This window comes from Benincasa hispida, chromosome 9 (assembly GCF_009727055.1).
Source record: "Benincasa hispida cultivar B227 chromosome 9, ASM972705v1, whole genome shotgun sequence".
Taxonomy (NCBI): domain Eukaryota; kingdom Viridiplantae; phylum Streptophyta; class Magnoliopsida; order Cucurbitales; family Cucurbitaceae; genus Benincasa; species Benincasa hispida.
Genome location: NC_052357.1, coordinates 16,729,024 through 16,744,526, shown reverse-complemented (window position 1 = coordinate 16,744,526; position 15,503 = coordinate 16,729,024). Strand labels below are relative to the sequence as shown.

The 15,503-nt window shown below is 31.4% G+C and overlaps 1 protein-coding gene across 1 annotated transcript; it reads right to left on the bottom strand.

Annotated features, from left to right (window-relative positions):
* Window positions 1-10,766: 10,766 nt before the first annotated feature.
* On the bottom strand, window positions 10,767-12,638 carry LOC120087151 (peroxidase 5-like). The gene is made up of 3 exons (XM_039044052.1): window positions 12,411-12,638; window positions 11,914-12,112; window positions 10,767-11,350 (listed from the first exon to the last, which is right to left on the bottom strand). Exons 1-3 carry the CDS (start codon window positions 12,636-12,638, stop codon window positions 10,767-10,769), a joined length of 1,011 nt encoding a protein of 336 aa, XP_038899980.1.
* Window positions 12,639-15,503: the final 2,865 nt, after the last annotated feature.

Sequence of the window (15,503 nt, the reverse complement as noted above, 5' to 3'; positions counted from 1 at the left end):
TTCACAAAGACATGGTATTGATTTTAAGGAGACATATTCTCCAGTGATGGATGCAATTACATGATATTTAATTGGCTTAACTGTGTATAAAAATCTGGATATGCATCTTATGGATGTAGTCACAACATATTTATATGGACCTCTTGATAATGTTATTTATATGAGAATCCAAGAAGGATTTAAGGTACCTAGAACATATACATCAAATTCTGGGGAATGGTATTCAATAAAGTTACAGAGATCATTATATAGATTGAAACAATCAGGATGAATGTGGTATAATCGCCAGAGTGGATATTTATTGAAAGAAGGATATCAAAATAATCCAATATGTCCATATGTTTTTATAAAGAAACCACACTGAGCATTTGTTTTTATAACTGTATATATATATTATTTAAATATAATTGGAACACCTGAAGAGCTTTCAAAGACAATAGAATATCTTAAGAAAGAATTTTAGATGAAAGATCTCGGAAGAACAAAATTTTTTCTTAGCTTGCAAAGAGCATTTAGCAGATGAGATATTTATTCATCAGTCATCTTATACAGGAAAAGTTTTGATAAGATTTTATATGGACAAAGCACATCCATTGAACTTTCTAATAGAAGTCTGTTCACTAGATGTGAAGAAAGATATATTTCGACCTCAAGATGATAATGATGAACTTCTTGGTCCTGAAGTAGCATATCTTAGTGCAATTGATGCACTTATGTATCTTGCTGATAATACAATATCATATATTGCATTTTCAGTAAATTTATTAGCAAAATATAATTTTCTCCAATAAAAGGACATTAGAGCGGTGTTAAACATATACTCTGTTATCTCCAAGGAAGGATCGATATGGGTTTGTTTTATTCAAATAAATCAAATTTTAATCTAGTTGGTTTTGCCGATTCTGGATATTTATCTGATCCACATAAAGCTAGATCTCAAACAGGTTATCCATTCACATATGGAGGAACTGTTGTATCGTGGCGGTTAGTGAAATAGACCATAACAACCACTTTCTCAAATCATGCTAAAATTCTTGCAATTAACGAGGCTAGTTGGCAATTTGTATGGCTAAGATCAATGACTCAGCACATTCGTGAAACATGTGGTTTATATTCTAGTAAAAGTTTTCCAACGATATTATACGAAGACAACACAACATAAAGATCACAAATCAAATGAGAATATATTAAAGGAGATCGAACAAAACATATTTCACTGAAGCTTTTCTACACACATGATCTTAAAGAAAATAGCGACATCACTGTACAACAAATTTGTTCGAAATATAACCTGACAGACTTATTTACAAAAGCATTATCTACATTACCCTTTGAAAAATTGGTACACAACGTTGGAATGCAGCGACTTAGAGATCTTAAGTGATGTTTTCATGATGGGGAGCAAATATATTCTTTTAAAAGTATAAATTATATGAAATATGTACTCTTTTTCCTTCACTATAATTTTTTCCCCATGTAGTTTTTTCCTAGTAAGGTTTTAATGAGGCATATTTCATATATATAATGGGTATCTAAGGGGGAGTATTATAAATATTATATAAAAATAATAGATGCCCATTAATGTTTGTTACAAAATCGACAATTAAAGAAACAAAAAAGAACGTAGAGATAAGAAAAATCGATACACAGATATACGTGGTTCACTAACAGTGTGTTAGCTACGTCCACGGGCAGAGGGAGAACAATATTATTTGAGATAATGTTTTCAAAATTACATAAAAAAACGGCACCTCTAGGTTAGAGAGTTTATATATCGCACTACTCTAAACCCTATGGTCAAAATCGTAAATAACTGCAAATAAATAAATATGTTGAATACAAAATCTGAATAGGTTGTTCGAAGCGCCATCAAACAGATTCAAGGCTTTTCAACAAATCTCCACCTTGCTTGAATTCTCTCCCAGATAACAGATGTATCAAATGCAACATAAATCAATATCGCCAGACGTACCCAGACTTCTCCCTCATGCCTCAAAGTGTCCTACAAAGGGGACCACTAACAATTTAAAACATTCAGCAAGTCCAAACAATGTTGGAACTTGCCTTGTGAAACCGGTTTGGTGAACATATCAGCAGGGTTATCAGCAGTACCGATTTTCATCACTTTAACTCTCTGCTCACCTCTTAAGAAGTGATATCTTACATCTATGTGCTTAGTTCTCTCATGATGAACTTGATCTTTGGCTAGGCATATTGCACTCAAACTGTCACAAGATACAATAGCTTGGTCATGATGCAAACCAAGATCACCAACTAACCCCCTCAGCCATATTCCCTCTTTAGAAGCTTCTGTCAAGGCCATGTACTCTGCTTTAGTAGTAGACAAAGTAATTGTAGGCTGTAAGGTTGCCTTCCAACTAACAACAGAATCACCCAGAGTGAACACATAGCCAGTCATAGACCTCCTACTGTCAACATCTCCAGCATAGTCAGAATCAGAATAACCAGTTACCAAACACTTTGTGCAATTCCCATAAACAAGACCAACATCAGATGTACCTCTAAGGTAACGAAAAATTCTTTTAACGGCTTGCCAATGCTCCTTCCCAGGTTGACCCATGAACCTGCTAACAACAATAACAACATGAGCAAGATTAGGCCTAGTACAGACCATAGCATACATCAAACTTCCCACTGCACTAGCATAAGGAACTCGAGACATGTACTTCTTCTCAGCTTCAGACTGTGGTGAAAACTCATATGACAAACGAGCATTTACAACACTAGAAGTATCTATAGGCTTAGCTGATGACATACCAAACCTGGACAATAATTTTTGAATATATCCTTTCTGTGACAAGAAGATTACCTCTGTCTCTATAAATCTCCATACCTAAAATTTTCTGAGCAGCACCCAAATCCTTCATATCAAACTCAGCACTGAGAAGATTCTTCAATTTCAGAATATCAGACTTGGACTTTGCAGCTATGAGCATATCATCTATATATAAAAGTAGACAAATCATCGAACCATCATCATCTTTGTTGTGATATACACAACAATCATACGGACTCCTGTTATAGCCAAGTCCAATCATATAACTGTCAAATCGTTTGTACCACTGCCTTGGAGATTGCTTTAACCCATACAAAGATTTCTTCAACTTGCAAACATAATCTTCTTTACCTGGACACTAGAACCTATATGGTTGGGTCATATAAATCTCTTCCTCCAACTCTCCATGTAAGAAAGCTGTCTTCACATCTAGTTGTTCAAATTCTAAATTCTGATGTGCTACTATAGCTAGTAAAACCCTGATAGAAGTATGTCTGACTACTGGTGAGAAGATCTCATTATAATCAACTCCTTCCCTTTGTGTGAACCCTTTAGCAACAACTCGAGCTTTATATTTAATGCCCTCTGAAGGCGATATTCCCTCCTTTTTCTTAAAGACCCATTTGTAAGTGACAATTTTTCTCCCCTTTGGTCGTTTAACTAATTCCCAAGTCTGATTTTTGTCAAGAGATTCCATCTCATCCCCCATAGCAGCAAGCGATTTAGCAAACTCACTACATGATACAACTTCTCTATAGGTGGATGGCTTATGAGGATCCACCTTTTCAGCAACCTGCAATGCAAAAGTAACCATATCTTCAAAACCATACCTCACAGGAGGTCCAATACCAACTCTTCTAGTTCTATCACGAGCTATGCTCGGTTAATCTACTCGTGATCTAGAATTTTCAGGCAAATCAACTTCTGACGTTCTAGGCACATTAATTTATGGTTGCACATCAGTTTCTGTAGTAATGTGTTGATCTTCTCCACCTTGATGTTGTAATTCATTCACAACCGAAGTGAATTGTATCTCCACCTGTTTATCAACACTACTACTTTCTCCCACATCAGTAGACGTCATAAAAGGCTTTATAGTTGAGTTAAGTATGGAATTTTCATCAAATATCACAGTCCTACTAAGTATGACTCTATTCTCATAAGGTGACCAGACTCTATATCCCTTAAATTCATCCCCAAAACCCACAAATATAACCTTTTTAGCTCTCGGTTCTAACTTACCCTCATTAACATGATAGTAGACAGTACAACTAAAAACTTTTAATAAAGAATAATCTGCAGGCTTACCAGACCACACTTCGTAAGATGTTTTACAATCAATAGTTGTGTGAGGTCCATGATTGATCAGATAACATTATGTATTTACTGCTTTGCCCAAAACCTTCTAGCCAACCCTGCATTAGAGAGCATGCATCTTGCTCTCTTCAACAACGTCTGATTCATACGTTCTGCAACCCCATTTTGCTGTGGAGTATTCCTAACAGTATGATGGTGAATAATCCCCTCAGCTTTACATAACTCATTAAATTTAGATCCACAGAATTCCAGACCATTATCAGTTTGCAGCCTTTTAATCTTCTTCTCAATTTGATTTTCAATCATTATCTTCCACTACTTGAAATTCTTGAAGGCTTCACTTTTAGGTTTCATCATAAAAACCCAAGTCATTCTTGAGTAATCATCAATTATAAACAAGAAGTACCTACTGCCTCCAATAGATTCAACTTTGGAAGTTCCCCAACAGTCTGAATGAATATAATCAAGTGTCCCTTTTGTACGGTGAACACCTCTTTAAAACTTGCTGCAATGAAGCTTCCTAAAAACACAATGTCCACAAAATTCAAAATCTTGCACCATGTGCCCACAAAGAAGATCTATTTTTGACAGAATTTGCATCCCTTTTTCACTCAGATGACCAAGTCTCATATGCCATAACTTAGTCATATCATCCTTGTGAACGACTGACGATGCAACAACAGCATAACCTGTTATCGTGGAACCTAATAGAAAATACAGTGTTCCACGCTTTATGCCTTTCAGAACTACCTTAGAACCCTTATAGACATACATTGCTCCACCTTTACCTTCAAAACTGTAACCTTTGCTATCAAGTACACTAAAGGATATCAAACTCTTATTCTTTAATGGAACATGTCTGACCTCTTTTAAAGTGTAGAAGGCACCATTATGTGTTCGTATCTTGACTGAGCCGATTCCAACTATCTTGCATATAGCACCATTAGCCATGCTAACATTCCCTTCATCTATTTGCTAATAGGTTGAGAACCACTATCTATTTGGGCACATATGATAAGATGCCCCATAATCAAGAACTCACACATCATCAGAATGTGACTGTTCATTCACAACTAAAGCTAGATCTCCTTTAGAATCGATCTCGACTTCTTCAGAATCACTCTCAACTTGTGCAACAGAGGCGGATGCTTCCCTTTTGTCACTCTTTTCCATCTTTTCCTGATTCATTTTTATCTTAGGACATTCGGTTTTTCAATGCCCCTTTTCTTTACAGTAGTTACAAATATCATTTGATCTAGAACTCTTTGACTTCGAAGACCTTTTATTCTGGTTCGACTTCTGCTTACCAGAATTCCTATATCCCTTGCTTCTTGTAGCAGCTAACCCAGATACCTGACTTTTTGTAACTGAACTTCCTGCATTCTGACGGTCCTCTCTCATAAGTAACGTGGACTTTGTATCTTCTAAGGTCAGAGTTTCTTTCCCTCCAATATATGAGTCAACGAAAGTCTCATAAGACGGCGGCAAAGATGCCAACAGAATTAGGGCAGCATCCTCATCACCAACCTTAACCTCTACATTATGTAAATCTAATAAAATTTTATTTCATTGATTGAGATGGTCTCTTTGAGACATACCTTCCTGCATACGTAGATGATACAACGTTTCTTCAGAAATAACTTCTTGGTTAAAGACTTCGTCATGTAAAGACTCTCCAACTTTAACCAAAGATTAGCGACAGTTTCTTCATCTACGACCTCGATGATGACGTCATCAGCCAAACATAGCATGATCGTCGAATGAGCCTTCTCCTTAAGAGTTTGCCACTCTTCGTCATCCACGGCAACCTTCTTTGACTTACCCGTCAGCGACGCCCACAACCCCTGCTACTTTAGCAGGGATCGCATCTTGATCTGCCATAAACCAAAACTATTCCTCTCGGTAAATTTTTCGATCTTTACGTTCACGCCAGACATCTTCAATTGTCGAACAAATGCGGAATTTTGAAAAAAAACCTAACAAGGTTCTGATACCAATTTTTTGAGAAATCAACAATTAAAGAAACAAAAAGGAATGTAGAGATAAGGAAAATCGACACACAAATATACGTGGTTTACTAACAGTGTGTTAGCTACGTCCACAGGCAGAGGGAGAACAATATTATTTGAGAGAATGTTTTCAAAATTACATAAAAAAAAATGGCACCTCTAGGTTAGAGAGTTTATATATCGCACTACTTTAAACCCTAGGGTCAAAATCGTAAATAATTGCAAATAAATAAATATGTTGAATACGAAATCTGAATAGTGAGACCCCCGTACTAGGTTTTTCGAAGCACCAGCAAATAGATTCAAGGAATTTCAACAAGTATCATGCTTAGTGTCCAATGCCAAGTGCCATTTTCTCATTATCACATGTGTTGGCTATGTGTCCTTCAAACATGCATGGTGTCGAAGTGTGCCACTTTCTACTTGCCAAAATTTCCTATAAATAAGTGGTCATTTGTGGATTTTGTAGAGATATATACATTGGTTGAAACTCCACCAATTTTGGAGAAAATGGAGATTTTTGAAGAAATTTCCTATTTTCTATTATTTTATTTATTTATCATTATTTTATTTTATTTGTTTATATATTTATTCTAATATTATATTTATTAATATTTGTGTTCCCATTGTGCCTCGTTTTTCTCGCAAATTCACTACATGTTTTGAATTTTTAGAAAAATAATAATAATAATGTTTTGACACATCCACAACTTAAAAAATACATAATTAATATATTTAAGCCACGTCAACATACTTGCCCCATTAGCATGCATATAACGGAGTAACTAGCCCCCTTCAACATCTTCATAATGTGTTCTATGCTGTTGAAAACTAGATCCACATGAGGTGTGTAATGCATAGCTAAAAAAATGCAATTAACTATCTGAATGGCTAAACAAAGACTTGCTAATGGACTGAACCCCCACCAATAACTAAGATTGCTTGGGGTTGGATGATTTATCAAATGCCGATTAAGTGTGGAGGATATAGATTGTTTAAGAAGAGAGAATCGTTGATTTCTTTTAGTCATTTCTCTTTCCTCTCGTGACAACTCTTGTTCTCCCACCTTTTTAGCATTCTGGGGGAAGGGGGACGTTTGCGCTGCTTTAGGTAGGAAAGAATTTCATAAAGTCTGTCTCTCCAACCTTTTCTATCGAAACTTAGTAGTAGGGGGAGAGAAAGTCATTATGATATTTGTGTTGGTTTTTCCAACGAAACAAAACAATTTTTTTGTCTTTATCATTCAGAAGGCTCAGTCCCACACTCTGACTTCAATGTTAACAAATTTGTTTGTTAGTAGTTGAATGTGTGTTAATAGTCAAAATTATTTTATATTCTTCTTTACTATTTTAGTAAGTTTGAAAGATCAAGGAAATTTTTAAAGAAAATACTAACCAGTTTCCATCCAAATCTAATGAAAAAGTTTTTTGAACTATTTTTGAAAATTTAGCATATTATTTGAAACTTTTGAAAGTTTACGAATATTTTTTTACGCAAGTTCTAGAGTTTAAGAGTATTTTATATAAATTAGCCTAAAAAATAATTTAAATAAAAAGAAGTATTAACATAGCATAAATAGATGGATTCTAAATCAATATTGATGATGATCGAAATTAAGGATTAAAATATTTAAGTTGATATGGACCGAAATTTTAATTTTATAGGTATATCGAAATCAATAGTAATAGAAGAGGCTGATTGTAACCTTAATAAACTATAGTGACGATGATTGATCAAAAGAAAAGTTAACTAGTGTAATTATTACAAACCTTTTAGTTTAGAGTGATCCACCAAATTTAAAACTCAAGAATTCATTGTAACAAATTTCATAGTTCAAGTTGGCTGATTCATGCATTTTTTCCTAATTTATTGTAACAAATTCCATAGTTTAAGTTAGATGATTCTTGCATTTTTTCCCTAAATTTAAAACCTTTAAAATAAGTGTTTAATTTATCAAGTTGTCTATGTCTACCCATAGCTTGTTAATTTCTGTTGGCTAACATATTAAATAAAAAACAATAAAAACATTATTATTTTTTTAAAAATCTTTCGTTTGAAGAGTCGGCTATCAACTGATAAAATTTGAGCCAACTAGATTAATATTCACTAAATTAAAAGTATAGAGCAAAATTTAAAGTATTGGACCAAAATGATTTTCTAATCCTTTTTGGTTAATTTTTTTTTAAAAAAACAGCTTATTTGTTTGTATTTTACAAAATTAAAATGCTTGACCAGAATCTTTAAAAATAATAATTACACTATAGTGGGCAAAATCACTCTAAACAAATAATAATAATTATTACTCTAAACTAAAAGGTTTGTAATAATTACACTAGTTAACAAACACTATTGATTTCGATATACCTAAAGTCACTATAGTGACGATGTGACCAGAATCTTGCCTTCGTAAATAAATATCTCAATAGTCCTCGTAAATAAATATCTCGGTAATTTTGCCTTTCATAAATAAAAATAATAATAATAATAACATCAAAAGTTTGACCAGAATCTTTAATCAGAGCTTTATTCATACTTAGAATCAAACGATACTTCAATATAATGATAAATTTATTTATTTATTTGGTTATTACTTTTTTTTCAAAGTGATTATTAATAATACTTAGGAGACAACCTCATTAACTTAATTTCAAAAAGCTACAACCTTTATAGGAGTAATCGGTAAGTTGGTAGCTCTAAACACAATTGAATAATCAAAGCCAAAACATATGCTAACTTGTACTCTAATCAAAACCATTTAGGCAATAATTGAAAATTTCACAACTCTTACAATAAATAAAATTATCCATATTAAATGACAATAACTCTTTTAATAAAGTTCAAAAATAAAATATTGTAATGTAGCCTATTTTCCAAAGCTAAAACATGACCTTGGCTTCCATATCCCACAAGTCTTTTCCATACACAATGCATGAATTTATAAATCAATTAAATTGTCTGTCATATCAATCTTCTCCATATTCTATCATCCACTCTAATAAGCCACCATGGTTGAGATTAGGGGATGGATCCATTATTCTAGACATTTTAAAGGATTAATTAATTAATTAACAATCAACAATATTTTTAATTATAAATATTTAAAAATAGAGTAATCTGTAAATAAAATGAATTCATTAATATATTTAAGAAACATCATATTAATTATAATCTAATACTTAATCATTTTTATAATTTATTAAGTTTAACAATTTTGGAAAGGAATAAAAAACTCTTGTATGTAGAAAATGAAAATGAGAATATCTTATTCCGAGACGAAGGTTTGAAAACTGTGAAACAATGGACTTGGTGCGTGTGTCAATTTCAAAAAAAACCCTCCGCCTAAACAACCCTTAGGATAATAATAAAAAACGAATTTAGGTTTTTTTTTCCCTTGAAAATCTTAAATTAAATTTTCTAACGGTCAACTTAAATTTTACCAATTTTTCTTGCTTAAAATTTCAAATACACATATAGATATGGGTTAGAAAAATTAAATTCTATTTTTACTTTTTCTGTTAATGTTTAATTGTATATACAAATATGTTATTTTTTAGTTTCGAGCCTAGTTACTATTCGGTTATTTCTTTTTAGTTTTTAAAAATTAAGGTATATAAACACCATTTTCACATATAATTTTTTCACCTTTTTATTTATTCTACCATTATTTTAAAATTACATTCATGTTAATACAAGTTTAATTCTTAGGATTTTAATACTATGATTAATAAATATCTATTTTCAATTTTAACGTTAATAAACCTCTTAAAACCGTCTAATAGATATATAAACTTTCAATTTAGCATCTAAAAATCTCAAAATATAAAAAACGCTTAAAAATGAGTAATTTTATTAGACAATTATTTTTTTGTTTTTATTTCTAACTGCACCTTAAATTTTCAATTTTATAGCTAATAGTTATATTATTTTTTTAGAAAAAATGCTTCGTACTAAATAGAGATGTCATGATCCATTATATATTTTTTAAAGTTCAAGAACTACATATGACACAAATTGAAATATTAATGGGCTAAAATTTTAACCTTATATAAAGTTGTGTCCTCTAACATAAAATTCTAGATATGTCACTATTCATACGTCAGTTAGTTTTCCTCGTTTTAACAATATTATATGATTTCAATGTTATATCGATGCATCTAAAATTTTATTTACATGAAGTTGTGTCACTTCTATAAAATCCTAAATCCGACACTGCATCGCAGGATTAAGTTTCGACACCAATCTCAAAATTTGATGGCAGTCTAGCAGATGGGTTAATTTACAAGGTAGCAAATGGATGCCTGTCTTTGGTAGGATAATTTTTCTAATTAGTTTTGCCATTTAGTTTAGGCAAATTGGCCTCTGTATCGTTGTAGGTTTCCATTTATAATGGGACTAAAAATACTATAATAATGTAGAGAACAATTGCCATTATATAAGGATAAATATAATGCTTTCATATATTACTCAACCACAAAATCATGAATACATGCATAAAAGAATTACAACAAGAACACACAAAAACAAAAACAAAAAAAGCATTCACTCTCTCAAACTACATTAAATTTAAACATACATAGAATATATGATTAAAATTCAAATAAAAACAAGAAATAATTCACAAAACACAATGATTAAAGTAATTCTCAATTCACAATGCTACAATGACGCCTAATCTCGCCTTGTGATCCAGTGAGGACGCCAATGGAACCCATTTTAACCATCGCCTTTCCAAAATTAGAGGCCCATTTGGAGCCATACTTTGCATAACTCAAAACTATTTTTGATGTGGAAGGGCTACTCAACAATATTTGATCAGAGCTCAATAGTCCACGATGGTTCCTTAGGCCAATGTAGTATTGGTTGTCTAGATGATTAGGGGTGGCAAAGTCGAGGGCCGCCTCGAGCGGCTGAGCACTTTGGCCGCTGCCTTGGCTACTCGGTGGCGGGCATTTGGTCTTCAAGTAAGTTGCGTATTTTGGGTCCATGGATGGATCTTGATGGTGCGTTGCGTTGAAGGAATAAAGCCTGTTGGAGAAGGTGAGGCATCGAGCCGCTCCGATTGAGTGGGCACCGGAAAGAGTTACCATATCTGCCATCGACAATCCTCTCTCGGCAAAATTTTGGGTGAGTTGCTCGATATTGAAGGTGGGAGAAGGAAGACGACTGGCCTCTTCCTTTATTGAGAAGCGTCCGTCACGACGACCAGCTGGTACTACATAGTTAATACCTACAAATAGTGGTTTTAATATAAAACTTAAGTTGAATAATGTGTGTTATTTTTTTCTTTTTTATTTTTTTAGATTAATAAATACATATTTTTATAAACTTTATATAAATGGAAGTCCTTGTCATATTTATACTTCTATATTTATATTAATGATATTTATTATATACTTTTTGTATTTTATTGATCTTTATGATATAATGAAGATATTGATTCATTCCTCATATCGATATCAAACTTGTAGACATATGAAAATATCGATGATAATGTCAATGTGTTAATAGAAATTTAGATTGTGAAAATATGGTTAAAATATGAATTAAAAAATAGATAAGTTTCCTCATAGCAAAGACCATATTTAATAATAATTTGGTTTTTAAATTTTAAAATTTAAACTTATAAACACTACTTTCATCTATCAGTTCCTTATTTTGTTATTTATTTCCAAGTAGCTTTCAAAGATATTTGTTTTTGTTTTTTAAATATCTTTAAATATTCAAATATTATTTTAAGAAAAAAAAATACAATTTTCAAAAGCTAAAAACCAATAAATTAGATGATGATACCTCCAACTTTACGAGCACTATCACGAGCAGCAAAGGCAAGGATGTCGGCGCAAGACACGGTGTTGGGACAAGTAGCCTCAACAGAGGCCTTGGCTTCATCAATAATCTCGAAACCTTGTAAACTTGGGAAGTTTGCAGGATGATCTCTCTCAGTTGGATGTCCAGGAGTGGATTTTAATAATACAGAACCCTCACAACCCTAAATTTAAATGTGGAAGAGAGACTTAGAAATCATAGCTTCTATTAAATAAATCTAAATAGATTCAACAAAGAGCAAAATAATTGGATGCATCTTGAACTGCACCATCTTTTCACATGCCACTTCAAACCACACAACATAAAAAATTCAAAAATGTTTTTTTAAAAAAAAAGAAGAAGAATTTGTCATGTGACAAATAGTAGTTAAACAATAAGGTGGACTGTAAAAAGATTAGAGCATGTTTTGCTATGAAAAGCTAAAGAAACAATAATAGTTTTTAGAAAACTTGGAGACGTACTCTGATAAAACAATCATGAAAGTGCAATCGAATGAGACCGGCCGCAACACCGGGGTTTTGAGAGATGGCTTTGGTTGTAACTTTCTTAACAATAGCCTCAGCATTAGGACAAGATGAACGGTAAAAGCCCACTTTTAGAGTTGCAGAAGCAAAAGTGGAGAGATAGAGGAAGAAGATGATGGTTGAAAGCTTTGAAAGAACTTTGAAATTCTGAGAAGAAGAAGCCATTGAAGTGGGTTTTAGAGATTTGAAGAGAGGCTTTTGAATGGTGTTGTACCTTAATTTTTTTAATATATTTATAGTCTATGGGCACTCATGCAAATGGGGGTTTTTTTATTCACTTTTTGAAAAAGAAACCGTGTATTGAAAGTTGTTAAGCATAATAATGATAGTAAATCGTACGGGAAGGGTTAATTATTAAAATTACACAGAGAATATATATATATAGGAATCAGCAGATGCACTAGAACATCTTGACTAAATTGACACATTTTTAGTACGTTCATCATCTTCCATATACATTCATTAATATTAAAAAAGGAATAGAGATCCTAGACAAAAACAAAAGGGGCTAGAGAGAACATTAATATATTGCCTCTATTCAATTTTGGATATAAAAGAAACATTTAGAATAGTATGTGATTATGTTAAGTAAAATAATATATCATCTTAAAATAGGTCAAATCTTAAAGTGAAAGAAGTATTTATTATTGTATTATTAGAAAGTTTTTCAAATTACATATGATACACTCTTGAATAATTTTGGAGTATGTTTCAATTGTGATGGTAAGTTTTGAAAGTTTTATTTTTATCATTGACGAATTGGTTCATTGTTTTTTTTTTTTTTCAGTCTTGAACTTTGAATTTGTTCCCAGAAATATATTAGAAGGAACATGTGACGATATAATTAATTTACCAACATACATATATAAATTAAGGATGTTTTTAAATATAGAAAAATGAATCAAAATATTTATAAATATAACAAAATTTTACTATCCATCCACGATATACTCTAATAGACCATAATAGACTACTACCTATGTCTATCTATATCATGATAAACACAGGTAGTAGTCTAACGCAGTCTATCGCGGTATATCGCAAATAAATTGTGATATTTTGCTATTATTTATAAATATTTTCAGCAGTTTTATCATTTAAAATAATTTTCCTATAAATTATTGTTATTATCATTGTATTTTCAAAAGATACCATTAAAAAAATTTACATATAATGTTTTAAAAAAAACCTACATATAAATTTTGTATAAATTTTGTATAGATCAAGTGTCACTTCAGTTTATGCGAATGAGTTTGTAAAATCATGTTTTTTTAGAGAAGTAAAAACATGTCACGTTTCCTTTCAATTTTACAAATTAGACACAACTTCAATGAATTCATGTTATTGTAATGAAAGATCTCTCCAAAGGCTTTTTTTTTTTTTTAAATATATATATACATTACAAATTTTAAAGATAAAAATGAAACTTTTTAAAATCGAATTCATTATCTAAAGTAAACCCTAAAGATCAGAGTATTTTATATAACTTAACCGAGATGGAACTATTCTCTCATGTATATCTTCCTAAACAAATAGTAGCTCACGTTGGCATAACATATGTACTCTCAACCAAGAAGTTTGAGATTCTAATTTATCAAGTTGCATATTGTTTAAATACTCATTAAAAAGTAACAAAAATGGTACGACCAAAGAATGGTTAAACCCAAAAAGACATTGCCTTTAGATTTTTTTCTTTTTTTGAACAAGATACTATAGGTAGTGGGATCAATAGGTATATCCAAATATTTCAACGAAGTTGACACATCCATAACACTCTCATTATAGTCTAAATCAAAAAATAGAAGATTCAACCTTTAAAAAAATATATTAATTAAGAATCTAGCATTGAGTAAGTGAAATGACCTGATGACAATAATGTTTATACAATATTTAAATATGGGTTAATAGGAAGGTTAATTGTTGACTAGGACAAACAATGCCTAGTGGGAGATTTATATCAATCCTATTAGAAAGTAAGGAGAATACCTTGGGCAGCATAGAGACCAAGTAGGCTGTTAGAGAGGAAAGAAATAGAAAGTCAAAGATTTGCATGAAAACAATATTATTTTAAGTTCAATGAAAAACAATATTTTTTAAGGGCACAAGCTCAAGAATATTTTAATTAAAGAGCACAATGAAGTTCGTAAAAACATTATTATTGTAAGATTGTTAATTATGAACATCTTCAAGTTGATGAATTTTTAATTTGAATATAATAAGTTATTTTTTTGCTTTAATAATAAAGTATGATTATCAAAGTGATCATTGTCCATAAGCACACCAATACAATTTGAACTCTTCTAGGTTATTTTTATTAGCCCAATTATAATAATAACCAACCTTTTATTCTTATTATTATTATTCAAGCAAATTATAAAAAGTTGCAATTTCATTACTCAAACTTTCAATGGTAAAAATTGATCTATCAAATTTATACAAATATTAAAATTGGACCCTCAAACTTTCATAATTTGTATAAATTGTAACAATTGAATAAGTCTTAATTAATTTTTATCATTTGGGGTCCAATTTCTACAATTATTGTAAGTTTGAGGGCAATTTTTTAACACTTTTATAAATTTGAGAGCTATTTTTTACAATTGAAAGTTGAGATATAACTGCAACTACTACAATACTTTAGGCATGGTTTTTGCAATATGTCCTTATATTATTATTATTATTATTATTATTATTATTATTATTATTATTATTAAAATAGGTAATTGCAGTACAATACAAAAGATTTTGCAGATACAACAAAATTTAGATATCACTCTCATAATCTAAGTGATAAACTATAACTGCAGGATAACAATGTATTAGACAACTAGATAATGAAGTAATCATACCTAATTCGATGGCCCTTCTTTATGTGATCATATCATGTCTTCAATCACTTTTTTTCAATTATTCCATTTGTCTTGCATGATCCTCTCTCATTTGTTTTTTAATGTCTTTAAGTTCCTTAATTCTCGATTGAGACTGTTTGAAATTGGCTTTTAATTCCCTCACTTCCCTATTTTCTGTTTC